This window comes from Carcharhinus amblyrhynchos, chromosome 8, assembly GCF_965287045.1.
Source record: "Carcharhinus amblyrhynchos chromosome 8, sCarAmb.v2.hapA, whole genome shotgun sequence".
In the NCBI taxonomy this organism is placed as follows: domain Eukaryota; kingdom Metazoa; phylum Chordata; class Chondrichthyes; order Carcharhiniformes; family Carcharhinidae; genus Carcharhinus; species Carcharhinus amblyrhynchos.
In genome coordinates this window covers 78,726,991-78,747,052 of record NC_137331.1, presented here as the reverse complement: position 1 = coordinate 78,747,052, position 20,062 = coordinate 78,726,991, and the positions used below count along the sequence as shown (strand labels likewise).

Genomic DNA, 20,062 nt, shown 5'->3' with positions numbered 1-20,062 from the left:
TGTATGTGTTTTGATATGAAAACAAATAAGATACAATAGGGTTGGAGAAATTTTCACAGAAACTTGTCTTAGAATGGAAGTACAGTTCCTTGGAAGGGAGCTCACATTGCTTTATCTTGGAAGAATTTTAAAAAATGATGCTAAAGAGGATTGACAGGGTACACATAGAGTTGATGTTTCCTCTTGTGGAGTAATCTAAAATAAGAAGTTTTAGGATAAGAGATAGCAGATTTAAAACAGAGATAAGGAGAAATTACTTCTCTCAAAGGGTTGTGAATCTATGGGATTCCTAGTGCGGTGGATGCCAGGGCATTGAGTAAATTTAAGGAGTAAACAGACTGATTTTTAATTTCCAAGATCTAAGTTTCGTCAGTAGGGGAAATAGGGCAGATGTGATTCACACATAAGGAAACCCAAACTCAGCAGAACCATTTGAACTCAATGCTGGCTCCATTTTGTTGTTGAAGGTGCCCGAGCCACAGGCTGAGAGTTACGAATCTATGAATTAGACACAACCATTCTGAAGGTCTGTTTAGCAGTCATGATCTGAAGTTATTTAAATTCCCAGCCCTTCAAAAATGAAATATAATGGATAGAAGGATTATGCAGAACAGGCAGGAAAGTGGAGTTGAGATCATGATTAGATAAGCTACAATCATACTGAATGGTGGAACAGGCTTAAGGGGCTAAACTACCCACTCCTGCTCTTAGTTCTTATGTTATTATATTCTATCTTAGTTCAAGTCCCACTCCTGAGAACTGAATGTTAAATCTAGACCGACACTCTGGAAGAGCCTGAGGGAATGTTGCAGTATCAGAGGTGCCAATATTGCAGATGAAATGTTAAACCAATGTTTTTTGTGCCATCTCGGAGGAAAGATCCTATAGCATTGTTTAAAAGACAAGCAATGGAGTGCTCCTGAACATCCAAATTGATATTTATCCCTCATTCAGCATCACTGAAAAGTATGGACAATCTTGTTATCATCAAATTGTATTCTCTTGTTTCTGAAATTACAATAGTGTGACTCTAATTCAAAACCACACATTTGGCAGGAATTCAGTGTGCTTACCCTGAGGTTGTGAATAAATGTAAACCATTTTTCTGTTCATTTTATTTTGAACTATGGATCCTAAGGGTTAGTCCACCACAGACTTTTGACTAATTCTTCCATCATCATTTCCCCTTCTCTCCCTTCTTGTATTCTGTTATGTCTGCTTTTAGATAATGTGTGTCCCACACGGCATGTTTCGTGATGGTGGAGGCAACCTACAACTGGCCAACGGTGGAATTTTCTGGTCCTGCTATTTTCAACGTTGTTTTCTTTGTCTTTCTCTGTAATTGCCTCTCTCTATGTAATCTCCTCTATCTCTGTGATCGCTTCGATTTCTGTGATCTCAAGCTGTGTAATCTCCTCTGTCTCCGTGATCTGTATCTGTGTAATCTCCTGTATCTGTGTAATCTCTATCTCTGTGACCTGTATCTGTGTAATCACTAGCTGTGTAATCTCCTTTTTCTCTGTAATCACCTCTATCTGTGTAATTTCTACTTCTGTATTCTCCTCCTCCTTGCCCTTCTCCTCTTCCTGTTGGGCTAAGGAATTGTAATTCTCTCCCTTCTTCCAGTTCCTTTAGGCACCTTTCTTCCTGGAATCTGCTATGTCAATGTTGGAAGGATTAAGGTTCAGTGCGTATAGTTGCTGTGTAAGGAAGGATGTGTATGATGAGATATACATGAGACCATACAAAGTTCTTAAATTCATAAAACATAGGAACAGAATTAGGCCATTCAGCCAATCAAGTCTGGTCTGTCATTCAATCATGGGTGATTTGCTCCTCATCCCCATTTTCCTGCCTTCTCCCCATCACCTTCAACCCATTCCAATTAAAAATCTGTCTAACTCCTTTAATTTACTCTCTGTCCCAGCATCCACCACACTTTGGGGTAACGAATTCCACAGATTCACAACCCTTTGGGAGAAGTAGTTTCTCCTCAATTCTGTTTTGAACGTTACCCCTTATCCTAAGACTATGACCTCTCGTCCTAGAATGCCCCATGAGAGGAAGCACCCGCTCCACGTCCACTTTATCCATACCTTTTATCAAACTGTATACCTCAATTTGACCTTTCTTCATTTTTCTAAATTCTTCTAAATTCCAGAGTTCAATGTCTCTTCATGACAAACCCCTCATCTCTTGAATCAATCTAGTCAACCTCCTCTGAGCTGCCTCCAATGCCAGTACATCTTGCCTCAATTAAGGACACCAAAACTGTGCACAATACTCCAGATGTGGCCTCACCAATGCCTTGTTGCAACAATACTTCCTTATCTTTATATACTATTCCTTTAGCTATAAATGCCAGTATTCTATTCACTTTCTTTATTATCTATTGTACCTGCATGCTAGTTTTCTGTGACTCATGAACAAGGACACCCAGATCCCTCTGCACTGGAGCACCTCAAAGTCTCCTCCCATTTAGATAATAAGTCGCTTCCCATTTTTCTGACCAAAATGCATGACCTTGCATGTATCCATGTTAAACTCCATCTGCAACATTTTGGTCCACTCTCCATTTGTAAGATTCTTATTTCCTCATTGCAACTTACTGTCCTGCCTATTTCTGTATCATCTGCAAATTTGGCTTCTATCCCTGTATCCAAGTCGTTAGTATAGATTATAAATAGCTGTGGCACCCCACCAGTTAAAAAAAACCCATTTATCACGACTCTCTGTATTCTGTCCTTCAGCCAGTTACCTATCCAAGCTAATAAATTATCCCTAATCCCATGTGATCTAACTGTGTGAACTTTTGTGTGGAACCTTATCAAATGGCTTCAGGAAGTCCAGATGAATTAATTTATAGGATCCCCATTATCCACTTTGCTTGTTACATCTTCAAAGAACTCTAGCAAATTAGTCAAACATGATTTATCCTTCATAAAACCATGCCGACTCTGATGGATAGTGTTTTGACTTTCCAAATGTCCTGATATTGCTTCCTTGATAATTGATTCTCATACTTTCCCAACAACAGATGTTAAATTAAGTGGTCTGTAATTTCCCAATTTTGCCTCCCACCCTTTTTGAATAAGGGTGTTATATTAGCAATTTTCCAATCCACTGGAACCTTTCCCGTGTCCAGGGAATTTTGGAATATTATAACCAATTGACCCACTATCTCTGCCGCTATTTCCTTTAATGCCCAAGGATGTAGGCCACGAGGCCCAGGGGACTTACCTGCCCTCAATCCCAATAGTTTACTGAGTACCTTTTCCCTATCGATGTTGATTGTTCTGAGTTCTACCCTTTCTATTACCTCTGACTTGCCTGTTCCTATAGGAATGGTACTAGTGTCCTCCACCATGAAAATTGAGGCAAAGTATTGATTTAGCATCTCTGCCATTTTAGTGTTCCCCACTATTAACTCTCGGGTTCATCTTCCAAGGACCATCATTCATCCTGGTCACTCTCTTCTCTTTTATATACCTATAGAAGGTTTTGCTATCCTTCTTGCTATTTTGTTGTAAGATTGGGTTTGGGCCAGTGCACCCCAGACCTTCAGTCAAAGTGGTTGTATGATAGCTACATATACCTTGCCAGGAAAATCAGTCCCATTCGCATTGGAGAGTTAAACCTGCAAGCATCTATCTCCAGACATGTTTAGACCATGATAATTGGTAATTAGCCCCAAACTTTCAGACTAAAAGTCAATTTTTAAACATGTCTTTTAGGTAGCATCCATTTCACAGCTGTTTTCAGCCTCAAAATAGCCCCTAAAGTTTTTCAAACATTATTTTGGACATATTGAAACATAACCATTCTTTTGATATTAGTGGGTATTTCCTATATTGTTCACTATTGAATTTGTCACCATTCAGGATTCACTACACTTAAACCATTGTTCAATCTTAACATACGGATTTAATGTAGTTGATTGAATTATTAGAAAGTAATTCTAAGATGTGGTTTGGACAGATGTTTAATGGAATTCTATTCTACCTCAGTGATGTAGAGCCAACTCGTTGGAGCATATGAACTCAAGGCATGAATTGATGGGGGCCAAGCAGGGTAGAGTGGATGGGGTGGTTGTAGACCAGGGCTGGGAAGGAGGGGCATGTGAAATGGGTAACTGGTTGTTTGCAGCTAGATTGGTGAGGGTGAGTCAGAGATTCTGTGAGGCTTCAAAAATGGCTGGCAGGAATTGGATGAGGAAATCTCAGCCCAATTTCCAACAGATCCAAATTTTGCCAGTAGGGGAAAGAGGGTAGGATGTAATTCACATGAGGAAGCACAAACTCAGCAGAACCATTTGAACTGAATGCTGGCTCCGTTTTGGTTAATGAAAGGGCCCTAACCCACAGACTGAGAATTATGAATTTATGAATTAGATGTAAGCACTCCTAAAGGTCTGTTTAGCTGTCATGATCTGAAATTATTAAATTCCCAGCCCTTTAAAAATGAAATATCACCATAGGCTACAATGGTTGAGAGATAAATTCTGTATTGCTTTGATTGCTAGGCCAGGTCAACAGTTTCGCTAGTCAGTTGTTGACATATTTAAAAAAGGTGGAGAGAAAACAATTATAGACAGTAAGCCTGACGTTGGTAGGGGGCAAGTATTATAGAATCCATTATCAAAGATTTTATAGCAAAGCAGTTGGAAAACATGGATCTGGAGTTAATAATGCCTTGCTGAACTGAATAGCTTAGTCTGCTTATCATCCACGCAAGAGTCTGCAAGGACCTGTGTATCTCAGGCACAATAACAGAAGCTGACAACTGCTGGACGGATCAACATCAATGCGACTCCAAAGCAGTGACGGTAACAAAAAGAATGCTGCAGGAAAATCAATGTTGAGACACTCAGACTCAAAGCCAGCACCTTATTGCCAACCCGATGATTCCCAGTGACCCAGAGACACCAAGTGTCCACAGCACCTGTCCTCAAGGCCTCCATATCAGCACTATGAAGAGATGCTTGGCCACTCAACCAGAAAACACAAAAGTTGTTCAATAAGAATGACCAGGCGTTCCAGCAGCTGATAAGCCACAAGCTTTTCTAAAGCTGAGACAACAACCCAACTTGAGAGAAGGAAGCAACTCTACAGATTGTTCAAGGCTGAGATCCAGCAAAAAAAACCCCTGCAACCGAAAAAAACAGATAGTGAGTGGAGAAAATGTATGAGATCTAGCAGTTACCCATGACAACAACCATGACAAGGCGATTCTGTCTTCATTAGTGTCCTCCCCACAGCATGCTACCCATCACCATTTTGGCACAATCCTAGCCATGAACAAGGTACAAAAGGTCACCCAACAGCTAAAGAATAACAAAGAGGTGGAATTCCTGCCTCAGAACTAAAACATGACAGTAAATCATTACTGGTGCAAATACATGACCTTATTTCCCTTATCTGGAAAGAGAACATGCCAGGAGATCTCAGCTACCAAGTGCAGTAACTACAGAAAAATTTCCCTGCTGTCAGCCACAAAGAAGGTCATTGCAAGAGTCTTTCTTGGTTCCTTGTCCCTCTGCCTGAAGAGACCCTCCCAGAGTTGCAATGCCAAGGGGCACAACAGACATGATCTTCACCATGTGGCAATGAGAGAAATGCAGGGAACAGCACTAACCCTTGTACATGGCCTACCTCGACCTCACAAAGGCCTTTGATACTGTCAATCATGAGTGATTATGGAGTGCCCTTGAGTTTTGGCTGCCCCGCCTATCCTTCGTCTGACTTAAGAGGTGAAGCTAAACCACAAAACAAATGGGAATCAGTTCGACCGTAGCTGCCTGCAGACTGAATCCAAGATCATCCCATCCTCTGTCATTGAACCACAGTATAGAGACATTACATGCATCTGCACACACTTGAAGGCTGAACTCCAAGCCATTGTCATACCTTCTCTGAAGTCTATAAGACCATGGGCCTTACACTAAACATTTGTAAGAAAAAGGTACTCCATCAACTGACAGGCAAGCCACATTGTTCACATGCCTGACCCAAGTCTCCTGATAAACACAACTTGGAACTTCAACACGACAAACGAGTCCCAGGAGGGCAGAGAAAGCACTTCACGGGGACTATCAAAGCTTCCTTGACAAAGTTTAATATCTCCACCTACATCTGGGAATCCCTAAATTAAGACTGCTGGAAGTGGAGGAATAGTACCTGAGCACCTCAAGTTTTATCACTGAGAGCAGGTCGAAGCCAAGCATGGTCCGTGAAAGGACCATGTGACTAATGGATTGCCAGCCGTAAACTTTTAACCTTAGCATTACATTTTTTCAGTATCAGCTCTTTTGACTGAGACAAACTATACATTTCGTACAATAAAATGCATTCAATACGCAAATATGATTTTAAAGTATATATTAATTTGTTTTAATATTATTATTGCATTCATACATGTGACAACCCAGGCACCCCGACCACTGTGGAAGGTCACTTTAAATCAGGTAGTTAGATTCACAGACAGATGTGTCTTTTACTGACAGGAAAGCAAGGGGTTAAATGATTCTTTATAAAAAGTTAATATTGACAGCTTGCTCATATATGAATGCAATAATAATATTAAAACAAATTAATATATACTTTAAAATCATATTTAAGTATTGAATGCATTTTAATGTACGAAATGTATAGTTTGTCTCAGTCAAAAGAGCTGATACTGCAAAAATGTAATGCTAAGGTTAAAAGTTTACGGCTGGCAATCCATTAGTCAGCATTATAAGTTTAAAGTCTCAAATGTAACATTATAGTGGCATACATTGTCCAGACATAAGATAGTGCACTTCTTAGGCCCAGAAAAACACTTCTCTCTCTGTCTTGGCGATGTGCCTATGGGAAAGGCTCAGCTATGGAAAGCGTCCATAGCTACACAGTGTTATGACGCAGAAGTGATTTTTCCCTCTGCACAATTTTGGAACCACTCAAATACCTCGCCTTGTAATCTTGTGTGTGTGTGTGTGTGTGTGTGTGTGTGTGTGTGTGCGTGTGCGTTAGGGAGTAGGAAGCTATTGGTTTTGGTAAATTAAAGCAGGATCTGACACTATCATGAACAATTGACAGGTCTTTATTCATTTTTAAAACTGGTAACAATAAGTCAACTGAATAAAACTTAAACAAGGGTCTTTAAGAAACACAAACTTTCTCTGGTGATGCTCACATCTGGAATACTTTCTGATTTGGTCTATTTAGATGGTAATGTTATGAAGACATATATAAAACTGCAGGATCTAATGAGAGCCTCGCCTATCCTTCGTCTGACTTAAGAGGTGGCAAGCATACTTTATTCCCCCTTGTATGGCTTTATATATCTGGAATTATCTCACAGTATTCCTGTGATCTGAGTGGCTTGAGGCTGTCAACAAACTTCACATTTGCATTCCATTGGTTTGGTGTCTCTGCGTGCTTGCTTTAAACTCACTGGTTCAATTCAAAAACCTGTTTTGTTATGTTAGAATACTGACTGCTAGGCATTGGATACAAGTGTTGCAAACCTGCTTCTACAGTTTAAAATCTACAGAAAGACACATGCATTTTTAAATTAGCAATGCAATATTATTTCATTCGTATTTTCTTTGCATTTCTTTTCGTGATTTACATTTTCAAACACCAGAGTTTTAACCTAACATATGCAATTTCATAATGACAGCAACAAGAAAGTGGGTTTAGCCAAAATGGGAAAACGCTCAATTAAGTGGGTGAACGCAATATCATTATACTGAGTGACATATTGCAATTGACTGAGATACTTTGTCAGAAACTGGACTGACACGTTAACACTAAATGTAACTGCTTCTAAGTTAATGAGGTGTAACTCGGATAATGAAAGGTATAATTGTTCAGTATTTTGGCAGAAAGTCTCAGTTCTCGGAGAGATTCACAGCCCTTAACCTGAGCTGTCTGGCCCTCTGGAGGCCTCCGAACACCGTACTTTAATGTCTTCTTTGCCTTGTATGATTTTTGCATTTAAAATGATTTTTGGTTACAGCTTTTGAATAGGGACTTTGCCTTTTGCGAGTTTTTAAATAGAGTCTAAGTTTTTAGACATCAGCCATCTTTTAAAAGAAAACCTCCATTGCACTGTGACAGAGACTGTAAGTCATGCTTTAGAATCTTCTGTCACCTGAAAACTCATTTTTACTGCAGAAGCAAGCCCTTCTTGATTCTGAGGGATTGCCAAAAAGCTCCCTATCATCTCTCTGTCAGCTTCACAGACAAGGTTCGCTGCCCAGATGGAATACTATGTACACTGCTTCTGCTGGAAATTCTGCACCATTGCCTATCAGACTGCTTCAACATGGCATGTCTATTTAATCTTCTAATGTAAGCATCACCGGAAAAGTGAATTATACAGCACTGGTTTTCAACACACTTACCTCAGTGAAGGAATACCTCATTGGACTTTGATTCAAGCCACATAAAACAAGACGCATTTTCCCTGTGATCTCTGTACCGTAAAATCTTCACACCATCCCTCTTTTCACTGTATGAATGCAAGGTTGCGACCTCCTTTCTGTGATTAGTGTGCAAATGAACTAACTCTTTTGAGTTCATCCTAGCTAGAGTTTGCTGTGAGGTTAATAGAAAATTGAATCATACCCAAACTGAGTTATTGGTAAATAGGCCACTGCTTACAAAGATAGAAATAAATCAAAACACCTTTGTTTACAGATAGGTGGCGAGAAGTTAACCCTGTCTTGCAGGTCATTAATAACCTGAATTCTGTTTTGTCTTGCTGCTGTCACCCCTCTACAGCTACCTTTTCATCCCATTTTCCCCCATCTTTTCTAAACATTACATTCTGCAATATTTAATTCCCCATCTGAGTTTTCTGTAACAATGTCAGGGGAGTGTAGCCATTGCATAATATTCATGTACCAAATAACCTGGGGGTGGCGGGGGGGTAATTTACAGATAAATCTCAACTTTTTCAGGAGTAATTCATGGTTGACCCATCCTCATAACCCTTTCCAATTAGATAACTCAGTTAATCTTTTGGCTTTTAAATAGTTGAGATATTCCATTTCCTAAAATGTAACTCAAATGGTTTATCAATTGTGTTGACAATTGTTTCATACATCTAAACACACTCATCTCTAAACGAATTGAATTCCATTTACTTTGTCAACTGCAGCAACATTGGAGAAGACGTGCATATCAAGTATTCTGCACTGTACGTCCTTGCTCCATACTGGCGCTCAGGTGCAATAAAGTTTTTGTGACACAATGCTGACTCCAAACTGATTATCCTTCATAATTAATGAATTAAGGCCGGCCTTAGAGAAAAAAATTGTCAAAAAAGTCCTTAGGTATGCATGTCACTTTCATCATTTGAATTAGGTCTTTGTAGACTTCTAAACATTTGATACTAACCATAGCTAGAAGCTAATTGTAGAAGTGTCAAGATAAAATGCTGAACCCGAACTAAATAAGCTGCAAGATCCATCACCACCCAGGAAATCATTTAATTTCTCTCAATGGCTAATGAGTACATAGAGCTTGAGGTGACGTAGTAACAGCGACTTGGGCTTGGTCCTTCTAATTAAAATCTGTAATTGCATTCAACTGGCATAATGACTGGTGTGCAAAGTGGCAATAAATGAATAGCTGCAGTTGCTGTGCGAGACAAAACTCCAGCACATTGCTCAAGTAGTTAAGTACATCTTGCTCCATGACAAAGGTATATTTATCCTGGAAATGTCTGAATTGGACAAGGGGGGCAAAATAGAAAGTGTTAAACCCCTGGAATTGACATGTCCTGTTCTGATACCTCAGCCTAATGCTTACATAAATTAATGGTGACCTACAGAATTATAGAGATACTACAACACAAAAGGTTGTTGAATCAATTTGTGTTGATATTAACATGTGAATAACAATCCCAACCCATTTCTTTCAACCATTTAGAATCCCTGCTCCCACAAGATCCTATAGTATATCATACATTTGTTGTCTTATGTCTCAATTAGAACACTACAGCACAAACAGGCCCTTCGGCCCACAAGTTGTGCCGATCATATCCCTACCTACCAGGCCTATCTATAACCCACAATCCCATGTACTCATCCAGAAATCTCTTAAAAGACCCCAACGAGTTCGCCTCCACCACTACTGACAGCAGCCGATTCCACACACCCACCACTTTCAGTGAAAAACTTACCCAACATCTCCTCTGTACCTACTTCCCAGCACCTTAAACCTGTGTCCTCTCGTAGCGACCATTTCAGCCCTGGGAAATAGCCTCTGAGAATCCACCCTATATATACCTCTCAACAACTTATAAACCTCAATCAGGTCACCTCTCATCCTTCGTCTCTCCAGGGAGAAAAGACCTAGCTCCCTCAACCTATCCTCATAAGGCATGCCACCCAATCCAGGCAACATCCTTGTAAATCTCCTGTACACTCTTTCAATAGCTTCCACATCCTTCTTGTAGTGAGGCGACCAGAACTGCGCACAGTACTCCAAGCAGGGTCTGACAAGGGTCTTATAAAGTTGTAGCATTATCTCCCGATTCCTAAACTCAATCCCTCGATTAATGAAGGCTAGTACACCAAACGCCTCTTGACCACATCCTCCACCTGCGAGACCGATTTAAGAGTATTATGGACGTGGACCCCAAGGTCCTTCTGATCCTCTACACTGCTAAGAGTCCCACCCTTGATATTATACTCCTTCGTCCCATTGGCTGCCAAAATGGACCACTACACATTTATCCGTGTTGAAGTCCATCTGCCACTTCTCCGCCCAGTCTTGCATGCTATCTATGTCTCGCTGCAACTTCTGACATCCCTCCAGACTATCTGCAACACCACCAACCTTCGTGTCGTCGGCAAACTTACCAACCCATCCACTTCCTCATCCAGGTCATTTATGAAAAATGACAAACAGCAAAGATATCCTGGATTTCTAATAGGAATATGGCAGATTCTGCAGGTTCCTCCTTAAATTCCTCCTCTTTGTTAAGGCTCTCAGAACCTCAACAAGATTTTCTGACCCCTGTTGACAGCTTCTGAGGTGCAGGATTAATTTTCCACATCCCTTAAGAAACCTGTGAAATTTTCTTCATTAAAAGATAGTTAAATGCAAGAAATTAAACACTAGGAACTAAGGAGTTACTCAGAATCATGAAACAGTCAACTGACGAACTAAAACAACAAGTAGTGCATGGACACCTTTTCATGGCTAAGTAACATATGGTATGTAAAAGAATGGATGGATTGTAAAAGCGATAATAAATAGAGGATCAGGAATTAGCTGGTCTGTCAAATGAATTTTATCAACAAATTCTGGATCTAGTGATGAACTCCCCAAATTTTACAAGAATGCCTATATCTGGTGGCAGAATGGTTAGCACTGTTGCCACACAGCGCCAGGGACCTTGGTTCAATTCCCAGCTTGGGTCACTGTCTGTGAGGAGTCAACACATTTCTCCCTGTGTTTGTGTGGGTTTCCTCCCACAGTCTGAAAGACATGCTGGTTAGGTGTACTGACCATGATAACCCCCGGAGATGAGGGGGTTGGACTATGAAGAGAGACTAAATAGACTGGGTCTGTACTCGTTAGAGTTTAGAAGGATGAGGGGGGATCTTATAGAGACGTATAAGATAATGAAATGGATGGATAGGGTAGAGGTAGAGAGATTCTTCCCGCATAGAAAGGATAGCAGGACTAGAGGGCACAGCCTCAAGATAAGGGGTGGGAGGGGGCAGTTCAGATCAGAGTTGAGGCGAACTTCTTCATTCTGCCTGTTGAAGTGGTGGAGGCTACCTCACTAAATATATTTAAGTCACAGGTAGATAGGTTTTTGACAGATAAGGGAATTAAGGGTTATGGGGAGAAAGCAGCAAAGTGGAACTGATCCACTTCAGATCAGCCATCTTACTGAACGGCAGGGCAGGCTCGAAGGGCTAGATGGCCTACTCCTGCTTCTATTTCTTATGTTCTTATAAATTCTTCAGAACAGATGGAGTGTGATGACTAGGGGATTTTCAAAATAACTTCGCTGCAGAGTGACACTAATAAATAAGCTTTTATATCTTAAGAAACTTAATGCAAGATTACATTCACAAAAAGACAGTGAGGCCAGATTCAGGGAATGTGTGGGGTTCTGGTTGCAGAGAGAGTATGCCATTTAGTTTCCAATATTTTGAAAGGGCATTCATGCAAATGTCCATGTTGGAGGGAGCCCTGGAAAGAGTTGGGCATGATCACTAAGTTTGTAAATCAGAATATGGTCCAAAAGACAGAAAGAACATGGTTAAGAAAGTATTCAACAATCAATCCAGGACAACAATCAGTACAAAAACGAGAGTGAAAGCATTGTCTAGATCAACATGCATGAAGGAGAAGTGAACTGATGATTCAAGTAACACTGACTTGTTCCATTAGATCTGATTTTCAGCAAAGGGAATCTGACTGTTTAATATTCAAATATAAAATGCTTAGAAAAACATGACATGTGTTTCAGGAAATACCTGTGCCATTTGGTCAGAGTAATGTTAAAGTATGCCTAAGAAAAATAACATCTAATTATAGAGATTTTATTTCTTGCTTCATGACAAACAAAGTCCAGTAAACTTTTGAAAAAGCTTTTAAAAATAAAAAATACAAAGTTGAATGTATAAAATTAAGCTTCTCAATTTAAATAACTACAAATGAACATATTATCTATCAACAGTTTTTACATATTCGCAACTGTTGGATAGAAATCTCTGTAGAACATTCATACACTGTTCATTTTTCCCTCTCAGACTATATACATTTCTGCATAACAGTAATTCTATTTCTTCAGACTCGCATCTATATAATGAGATATATTACCCTGTGTGAAGCTTATGAAATTTATTTTCGTAAAACATATTTTAGTAACCAAATTTCACAGAGGAAAATATACCCACAAAACATCTACATTTGTTCTAAGTCTTCTGTTCAACGACAAAGTATTTCCATTTGTTTTAGGCCTTTCTTTTCCGTGACAAAGTACTTCCATTTGTGTCCAATCCAGATCCTGAAGGTGGTTGCTGTGATTTCCTCAAAGGTATTGAAACCCACTCTTCTGTACTGTTTTAAAATTAGAAAAAAAGTTCCATTACCTACTATCATTTCATGAAATGAAAATAGATAAATGGACGATGATTCTTTTTTTAATTGGCTTTAATAACATACCTATATGTTTTCTTTGCACTCTCTCTACGCATTTTTTTGCTTGGAGTCTGCCCATCAGACAAATCTGGAGCCAGTGTTTTAGGACTGCAGGCAGAGGTTGTTCTTGTTGGAGTCATGCCTGTGGCATTGACATAACAAGGGGCAATTAGCATAATTGATAAAGTGGTATGTAATATCACCTACTGAAACAAAATCAGTTTGTTTTACACCTTACATCAAAGAAACTTTACATCAAGCTGGACATCAGGAAAATGGTCAGATCCAAAGCTTCTTCCCAGTTACATTTGAAAAAGTGTAACATGCTTTCAGCATTTTCTTGTTTGTTAGCAGCTAAACATAACCTAACATTTACACAAAGAATTTCAGGTGTGGTAAAACACTTGAGACCTAATTACTAATAATTGTTTGGCAAACATAATCCAGTCAGCCAAACTGACAAAAATAACCTATGCCAAAAAAAACTTGGCAATGTGGCAATCTTCTAAATTAAATTTTTAACAATGTTTATTAGAATAAATTAATGGATAATTGGTAACTAATTATGGAAAGTAATGCAATTTATGTTTTAGCAAACATCATAGCTGCACTACCTCTGGACTGTCCAAAGGATAGAAAACAGGCTGATTATAATGTCCATCAATTATAATAAGGCAGACCTAAAAATTAAAATTATAAACTCCGGGATGAAGTTAATACGTCTTTATCAAAAAACTCAATTTCCATATTAATCCAAATCAGTTATCATTCAATCCTTTTCTGATATTCACCAATCTGCTTCAATATCTGCTAGAATGGTCTCTGGCTTTATTTTGATGTTCTGCAGCATTTCAATTTTCCCTTCCCGACCAGCATTTTCCTTCCCTAAGTAGATCATACATTATACTTCACACAATTATGAAACAGAATAGCTAGTGCCATCTTCTGGAGAGAGGGAGCAAAGTACTGGTTCAATTCTCATTTGACAAGTGAATTTTACTGTGCAGTACGATGGATAAACTCGTTACCAAGATGTTGGGGAATGTTACATGTAGAACATTGTTCAGCTTTTCATAAAGCTTTAGGAGGACTAAATTATTATATTTTATAACCAGTGATCAAGGATGCCAATGTTCAAACCCCTTAGATTCTACCTCAGGATTTTTTTTGGTTAAAACCAGATGTTTAGAAATTAGATAATTCCAAGTGTTGTCCAATAATTTTGATGCTCACCCAACTTGTAACTATCAGGTCACCATGTGATACAAAATGTACGCAAAGAATAATGAGAATCTTGTAACAATCTCTCAGAGATGACACGAAATTAAGGAACAGGGTTAAAGGTGAGCCAATAATGCACTGCAACAGCAACTCTGTCAAAAAATATTCTTAGCAGCAGCAACTAATCACAATAGAACATCCAGTTGTGGTGTAGCAACTAAAACATTTGAATGCACTTTCAAGTTCTTACACCTTGAGGGAGCTAGGTTACGATTATTTAAAATGTTAAAAATTGTTTTCTCAGTAGGATTTTCTACTTCCAACGTTACCATATGTTGTGTAAAGAGTCTGGAACATTGTCCTCAGTTGGTGGGCTGCCACAGAAATCTAATTTTCATCTGATTAAATCTCTCACTTGATGGAAGAGTATTAACTTGCGACAAGGCTGTGATCAATTTGCTAGGTGGCAATTATTATGAACAACACTGACTTAAAATAACTTCAAACTCTCCTTACACTTCAAAATATAATATATATAATACATATGTTATAGAAACAAAAGTTTATAAAGAATTCTATTCAACTGCTCAGTAATTCAACCCAGGGAAAACTTTGGGATCCTGCAAGTTGGCCTACAGCAATGATACATTAATTCTACATCATAGGTACAGGCCATTGGACCAAAAGATCTGTACTAGTAACCCCCTTCTATTTTTATGGGCAAAACCTTCTATTTCTTACCCTCTCAGGTGCTTATATACCCTCCCCTTAAACATATCTTTGCTTTTCTCTTTAACCAATCCATGTGGTAGCAAATTCCACATTTTTATCACTCCTTGGGTGAAGTAGTTTCTTCTGAGTTCTCCACTGGATTTATTAGTCACTATTGTACATTCATGGGCTCTAGTTTCAGGTTTGCTCATATTATATATTTAAAAGGTATGGTTCCAGATAGTCTCAAACAAAAACAACAATTACAATTAAATACTAATTAGTACGTTTATCGAACACAAATAAGAGATAAGTTAGATAGTAGGATCTACTTCCCAGCACTTGGATAATGGAAGAATAAATTAGCAAAAGTTTACAACGGTAAGCATGAGGTAAAGTCGAAAAGAAAGTCCCAAGAATGTTGTGTTAACAAATAGGGAAAGTGATGTATAGAAATGCAATCACAAAATTGGTTCCAGATTAGCTAGATTTACCACATTTGAGTCAGCTTGTGTACTGTAAAGATGTTCTCTTAACAAAACCATTACAATCACCATCATAATTGTAGTGAGCTCCTTCAATATTTAGTAATAAACTGGTCAAATGTACCAGCAAATACTCTTTACTCACCCACAGTTTGACAACAAAGAAATAAAGTTTTTTTTAAGTATGATTACATTCCCCCCATTATTAAGGTGTTAATAATAATTCAAGTTGCTAGTACTCTTGCCTCTTTAGTTCTACTCCAGACACAAACTCAGAATGTAGGCTGACATTCCAGTGCTGCATTAAGGGACTCTTACACTGTCAAAAATGCCATCTTTTAGAGGATCCTGTCTTCCTTCTTGTGTGAACATAATAATAATGACAATTTTCCCAGTTACACTGAGTGAGCTTTCCAGTGTCCTGGTCAAGTGATCCCTCAACTATCACTGAAGCAGTTTTGTCATGCCACTACTTACCTCTTTGTGGCACCTTGTTATTTGCATTTTGACTGCTGCGCATGCTACACTACAACTCTTCCTATACTTCAAAAGCACTTCATTGGCTGTAAAGTACTTTGAGGCATTCCCAAGTTATGAAAGGCACTATATAGTACTTTTCTTTTATAATTTACAGACTATGTATGCTGATGGTCATCTAGTTTCGGTTACAACAAATAACTGGACATTAGGCATGTTGATTTCTAGTTACACAAAAATTATACATCAAAGAAAACATAAATATTGCACAACATCTCAATGCCTTGGGTAGCACATCTACAATAAACACTTTCATTTAAGTTAATGACAGCAAATTGGTAAGAGCAAAAAAGGAATAAGCCTTTCATGTCCACTATTTGCCCTTTTAGAAACAGTTCAAGATGGTTGAAAAATGAGCCGAAATGATCAGAATAATGCTTGGAAGGATTTCAGTGGGAAGATACTCAATGTAAAATATGCATTGATAGCAAGATAAGTTCAGTGCTTAAAGCTTTTCTTAAATTACATACCTGTCTCCACTAATTTTAGCAAAAAAAACAGATCCAAAGTATATTGAGGTTAACAATCTCTAATCTAATGCATAATTGCCTCTAAATATTATTTGAAGTAAATAAAGTAATCAAGTTTAGTTTAGGATCAAATAATAATTTTTACTCCAGTTTACTTCACTTCAGTTAGAAATGGAATGATATTTGGCCACCTTATTAATGATGCAATTTAGGATTAGATCCAGATTGAGCATTAAATTCCAAAAGCAAAATACAGCAATATACTCAGGGATTCAAAACAGATGATAGAAAATTGTATTGATTTGCTTGTTTGTAGTAAGTCCAGGGAATAATTAAATCAAGATGAAATTTTACGAAGATTTTAAGCCTCAAGCAACGCAATATTGTCATCAGCCTTGCTGATGCGGGACACCTTGTAGTGCATGTCATTATATTTTTTCTAAATCCTTCACCTCAAATATAATTTGTGTTGTAATGTGCTGACAATGCAAAGTGTTAATGGTGTAATGAGGGCAACAGGACATTGGATACTTTGATAAAGGCCATGATGTGCAGATGCCGGCGTTGGACTGGGTAAGCACAGTACTGTATTTTGATGAACACTGGGATCAACAGTGAATGTCCTTAATCAGTCAGATTTACGACTAGGGAAAGGGGAATGATGAAGGGAAAGGGGAATGATGAAGTGGAAGGCTGAATGAGAGTGGAAGAAATAAGAGTCAAATCAGCTATATAAATTAGGAAGGAGTGAAAACTATTGAATTCAGAGAAGAGACAAAGATAAATTAAAAATGTGAAGTATAACAAATACATTAAATGTAATAATCAGACTCATTAGTTTAAATTGTTCCCTTTCTGAACTGGAGAGATTGATTGGCATTGCATTAGTTAAGTTCAGACTGTTAAGTGTTAATTATAAGCCTTTCTAGTGTTTTTAATGGACTATTAATGTACAAGTCCAGTATGTTTTTAAAATAATAACTGCAAGGCAAAGGTTCACTCTGGTTTGTACATGGCAAGCTGCAGAATAGTGTAATTGGCCAGCCAGCTCCAGAGATTTGCAACTTGTGGTGCGTCATCTTTCTGTGAACATTCTGGTCAATTTGTGCATTCTGTATCAATACTGTGCCTATAAGAAATATATTTCTCATGTTTCTTGTGCAGGATCTGTTTTAGCAGTTCTTTTAAATTACCGGTGCTACTGGGTCTGTAACCAGCATCCCCTATTGTTTCCACAGCAACATAATTGCTCCTAATCGTTAGAATATTTGTTTTTATCTGGACTCATGCTGTTCTGTTGTTTTTAGTGTTTCCTTGGGGCTTTGCAGATTAGGGTTTGATAGTCTGTTTTGATAAGAGTTTCCTAGTGGATCAAATGAATCAGACCTGGAGTGAAACAACTTAGCTTCACCCTAATGCCAAAATCAAATCTGATGTCAAAGTCTAGGCTAATTTCATTATATATAGCATGGAGTTTCTGGTCTGGTCTCCAATAATTTATAGTGCTGTACATCAACAGTTCTAGTTATTTTTCCATAAATATCTGGATTATTAGGGCACTGATAACTTGCCTAGCTGCTTTTCAATTTGCTTCAGTTGGTGCTCTTGTTCATTCAGCTCCTTGTGCTTTAGGGTCATTTCTGGTGAACCAAGATACTTCAGTTGCAGATCCAGTTCCTGATTGACATTATTAAGCTTGATCAGAGCAGAGCGATATTGCTGGATAAGATCTACGAGAGAAACAAAACTGCTGAAAACAAGACAAGGCATGCTGAAAAAAACAATGCAACATGAAACATACGAGAAAAGAACTGATACATTTCCGTTAGGGCCATCAGAAAATCAATCCACAAACTACAGTGAAAGGGTATTGGTTTCAAACTTGGAGTTTCAGAATATTTGTCAGCAAATGCATTTGTACTTTGTATTCAATATTCCACATACTGAGTTTATGATCACTACTCAGCCCCAGGCACCAATTAACATAACTTCTGGCAGCACTGGCAAATCTCTGGAAACAGGGCACTGGGATCTGATTATTGATTAATGTGCATCGACCAGGCAAAAATATCTCCTTCAGGGGTCTCAACAGCGGTAAAATCACCTATTATTTAAGGGAAGATTTATTTTTAAATTTTCAAATAGGTCTTGCAGGAGTTTTGGAAGCTCACCTTCCAAACTATAAAAATAAAATCCAGAGAATCCTTTGTACAGTAGCACAACTTCCTGAAAAAATTAACTGTCTACACAGCATTAGTAGGTTATTAAATGCAAAAAACTACAACTTTTGTGGTGAATTTGTTGAAGCTATGGTTAGACAACTCAAGGAAACGTTGAAAACTAGTGGGGGTTTGTGCCAAAATTGAGAGCTCTCATTATTTTCAAATAACGCAGTGACTGCAGTCTATAAAGTAATTATTGCATTGTCCCGACTTATTTCAGTGAACCAAGATTTCTGTGCCCAATGATTGCTGAAGTGCTGCACCAGAACAAAAAGAAACATAAATTACATAGGTATAAAACAAAGCATTTTTCTTGGAGGACAAAAAAAATTTTCATTTGAAAGAGACTGAAAGGTAGTACCTTCAGACTTATGAAAATATTCTAGGTAGACTGTCTAGTTTAGTGGGTTTATGCACCGAAGAGGTAAACCAAATAGGTCAGGAGTTCTGACAAAGGTCATCCAGACTCAGAACTCTATTCTCTCTTCACAGACGCTATCAGACCTGCTTAGATTTTCCAGCATTTTCTGTTTTTGTTTCAGATTCCAGCATCTGCAGTATTTTGCTTTGATTTTTGCAGTTTTTTCAGTATTCTCAAGGCAACCTTTGGCCCAAGCAATCAAAGGCCCACCCCACCGAGAGCCAAGAATGCAGCTCATTAAGGAGACTCATTAAGCAGCTCATCAAGAGCAGCTCATTAAGGAGAACGCAGCAAGTCAATGCTTGCTAGAGAAAACATTTTGAAGAACTCAAGAGCGATGCTGACATAATGGTACTGTTGCTTGACTAGTAATCCAGAGACTCAGGATAATGTTCTGGGGACTCTTGTTCAAACCCTACCATGGTAGATGGTGCTTTTAAAAACTCAACAAAATATCTGGAATTAAATCTCTAACTATGGCCACGAAACCAATGTTGGCTATTGTGTTTAAAAAAAAATCTGGTTCAGTATTATCCTTTAGGGAAAGAAATCTGTCTTTAACTGGGTCTGGCTTACATGCCAGTCCAGGCCTATAGCAATGTGATTGAATCTTAAATGGCCTCTGAAATAGCCTAACATGTTACTCAGTTTAGTCAAGCACTACAAATTGAACAAAAAGGAATGAAACTGGATGAACCTCATGGCATCTATTTAGGCACCAGAAATGACAATGGCAAACCCAGCCATGTTGATCCTGCAAAGTCCTCCTTACTAACATGCAGGGGCTTTTTCCAAAATTGGGAGCTCTTTCTCAAGATTAGTCATGACTAGCCTGACA

General features: G+C 38.4%; 1 protein-coding gene across 1 annotated transcript in view; it reads right to left on the bottom strand.

Annotated features, from left to right (window-relative positions):
* Window positions 1-12,535: 12,535 nt before the first annotated feature.
* The window catches only part of smchd1 (structural maintenance of chromosomes flexible hinge domain containing 1), a 168,502-nt gene continuing 160,975 nt past the window's right edge, over window positions 12,536-20,062 (bottom strand). The window contains exons 46-48 of the mRNA XM_080194305.1: window positions 18,153-18,311; window positions 13,182-13,299; window positions 12,536-13,076 (exon numbers count right to left, since the gene is read on the bottom strand). Coding sequence (XP_080050431.1) covers window positions 12,971-13,076; window positions 13,182-13,299; window positions 18,153-18,311 — 383 coding nt within the window. The 3' untranslated portion in view covers window positions 12,536-12,970. The remainder of the gene's footprint in view (window positions 13,077-13,181; window positions 13,300-18,152; window positions 18,312-20,062) is intronic.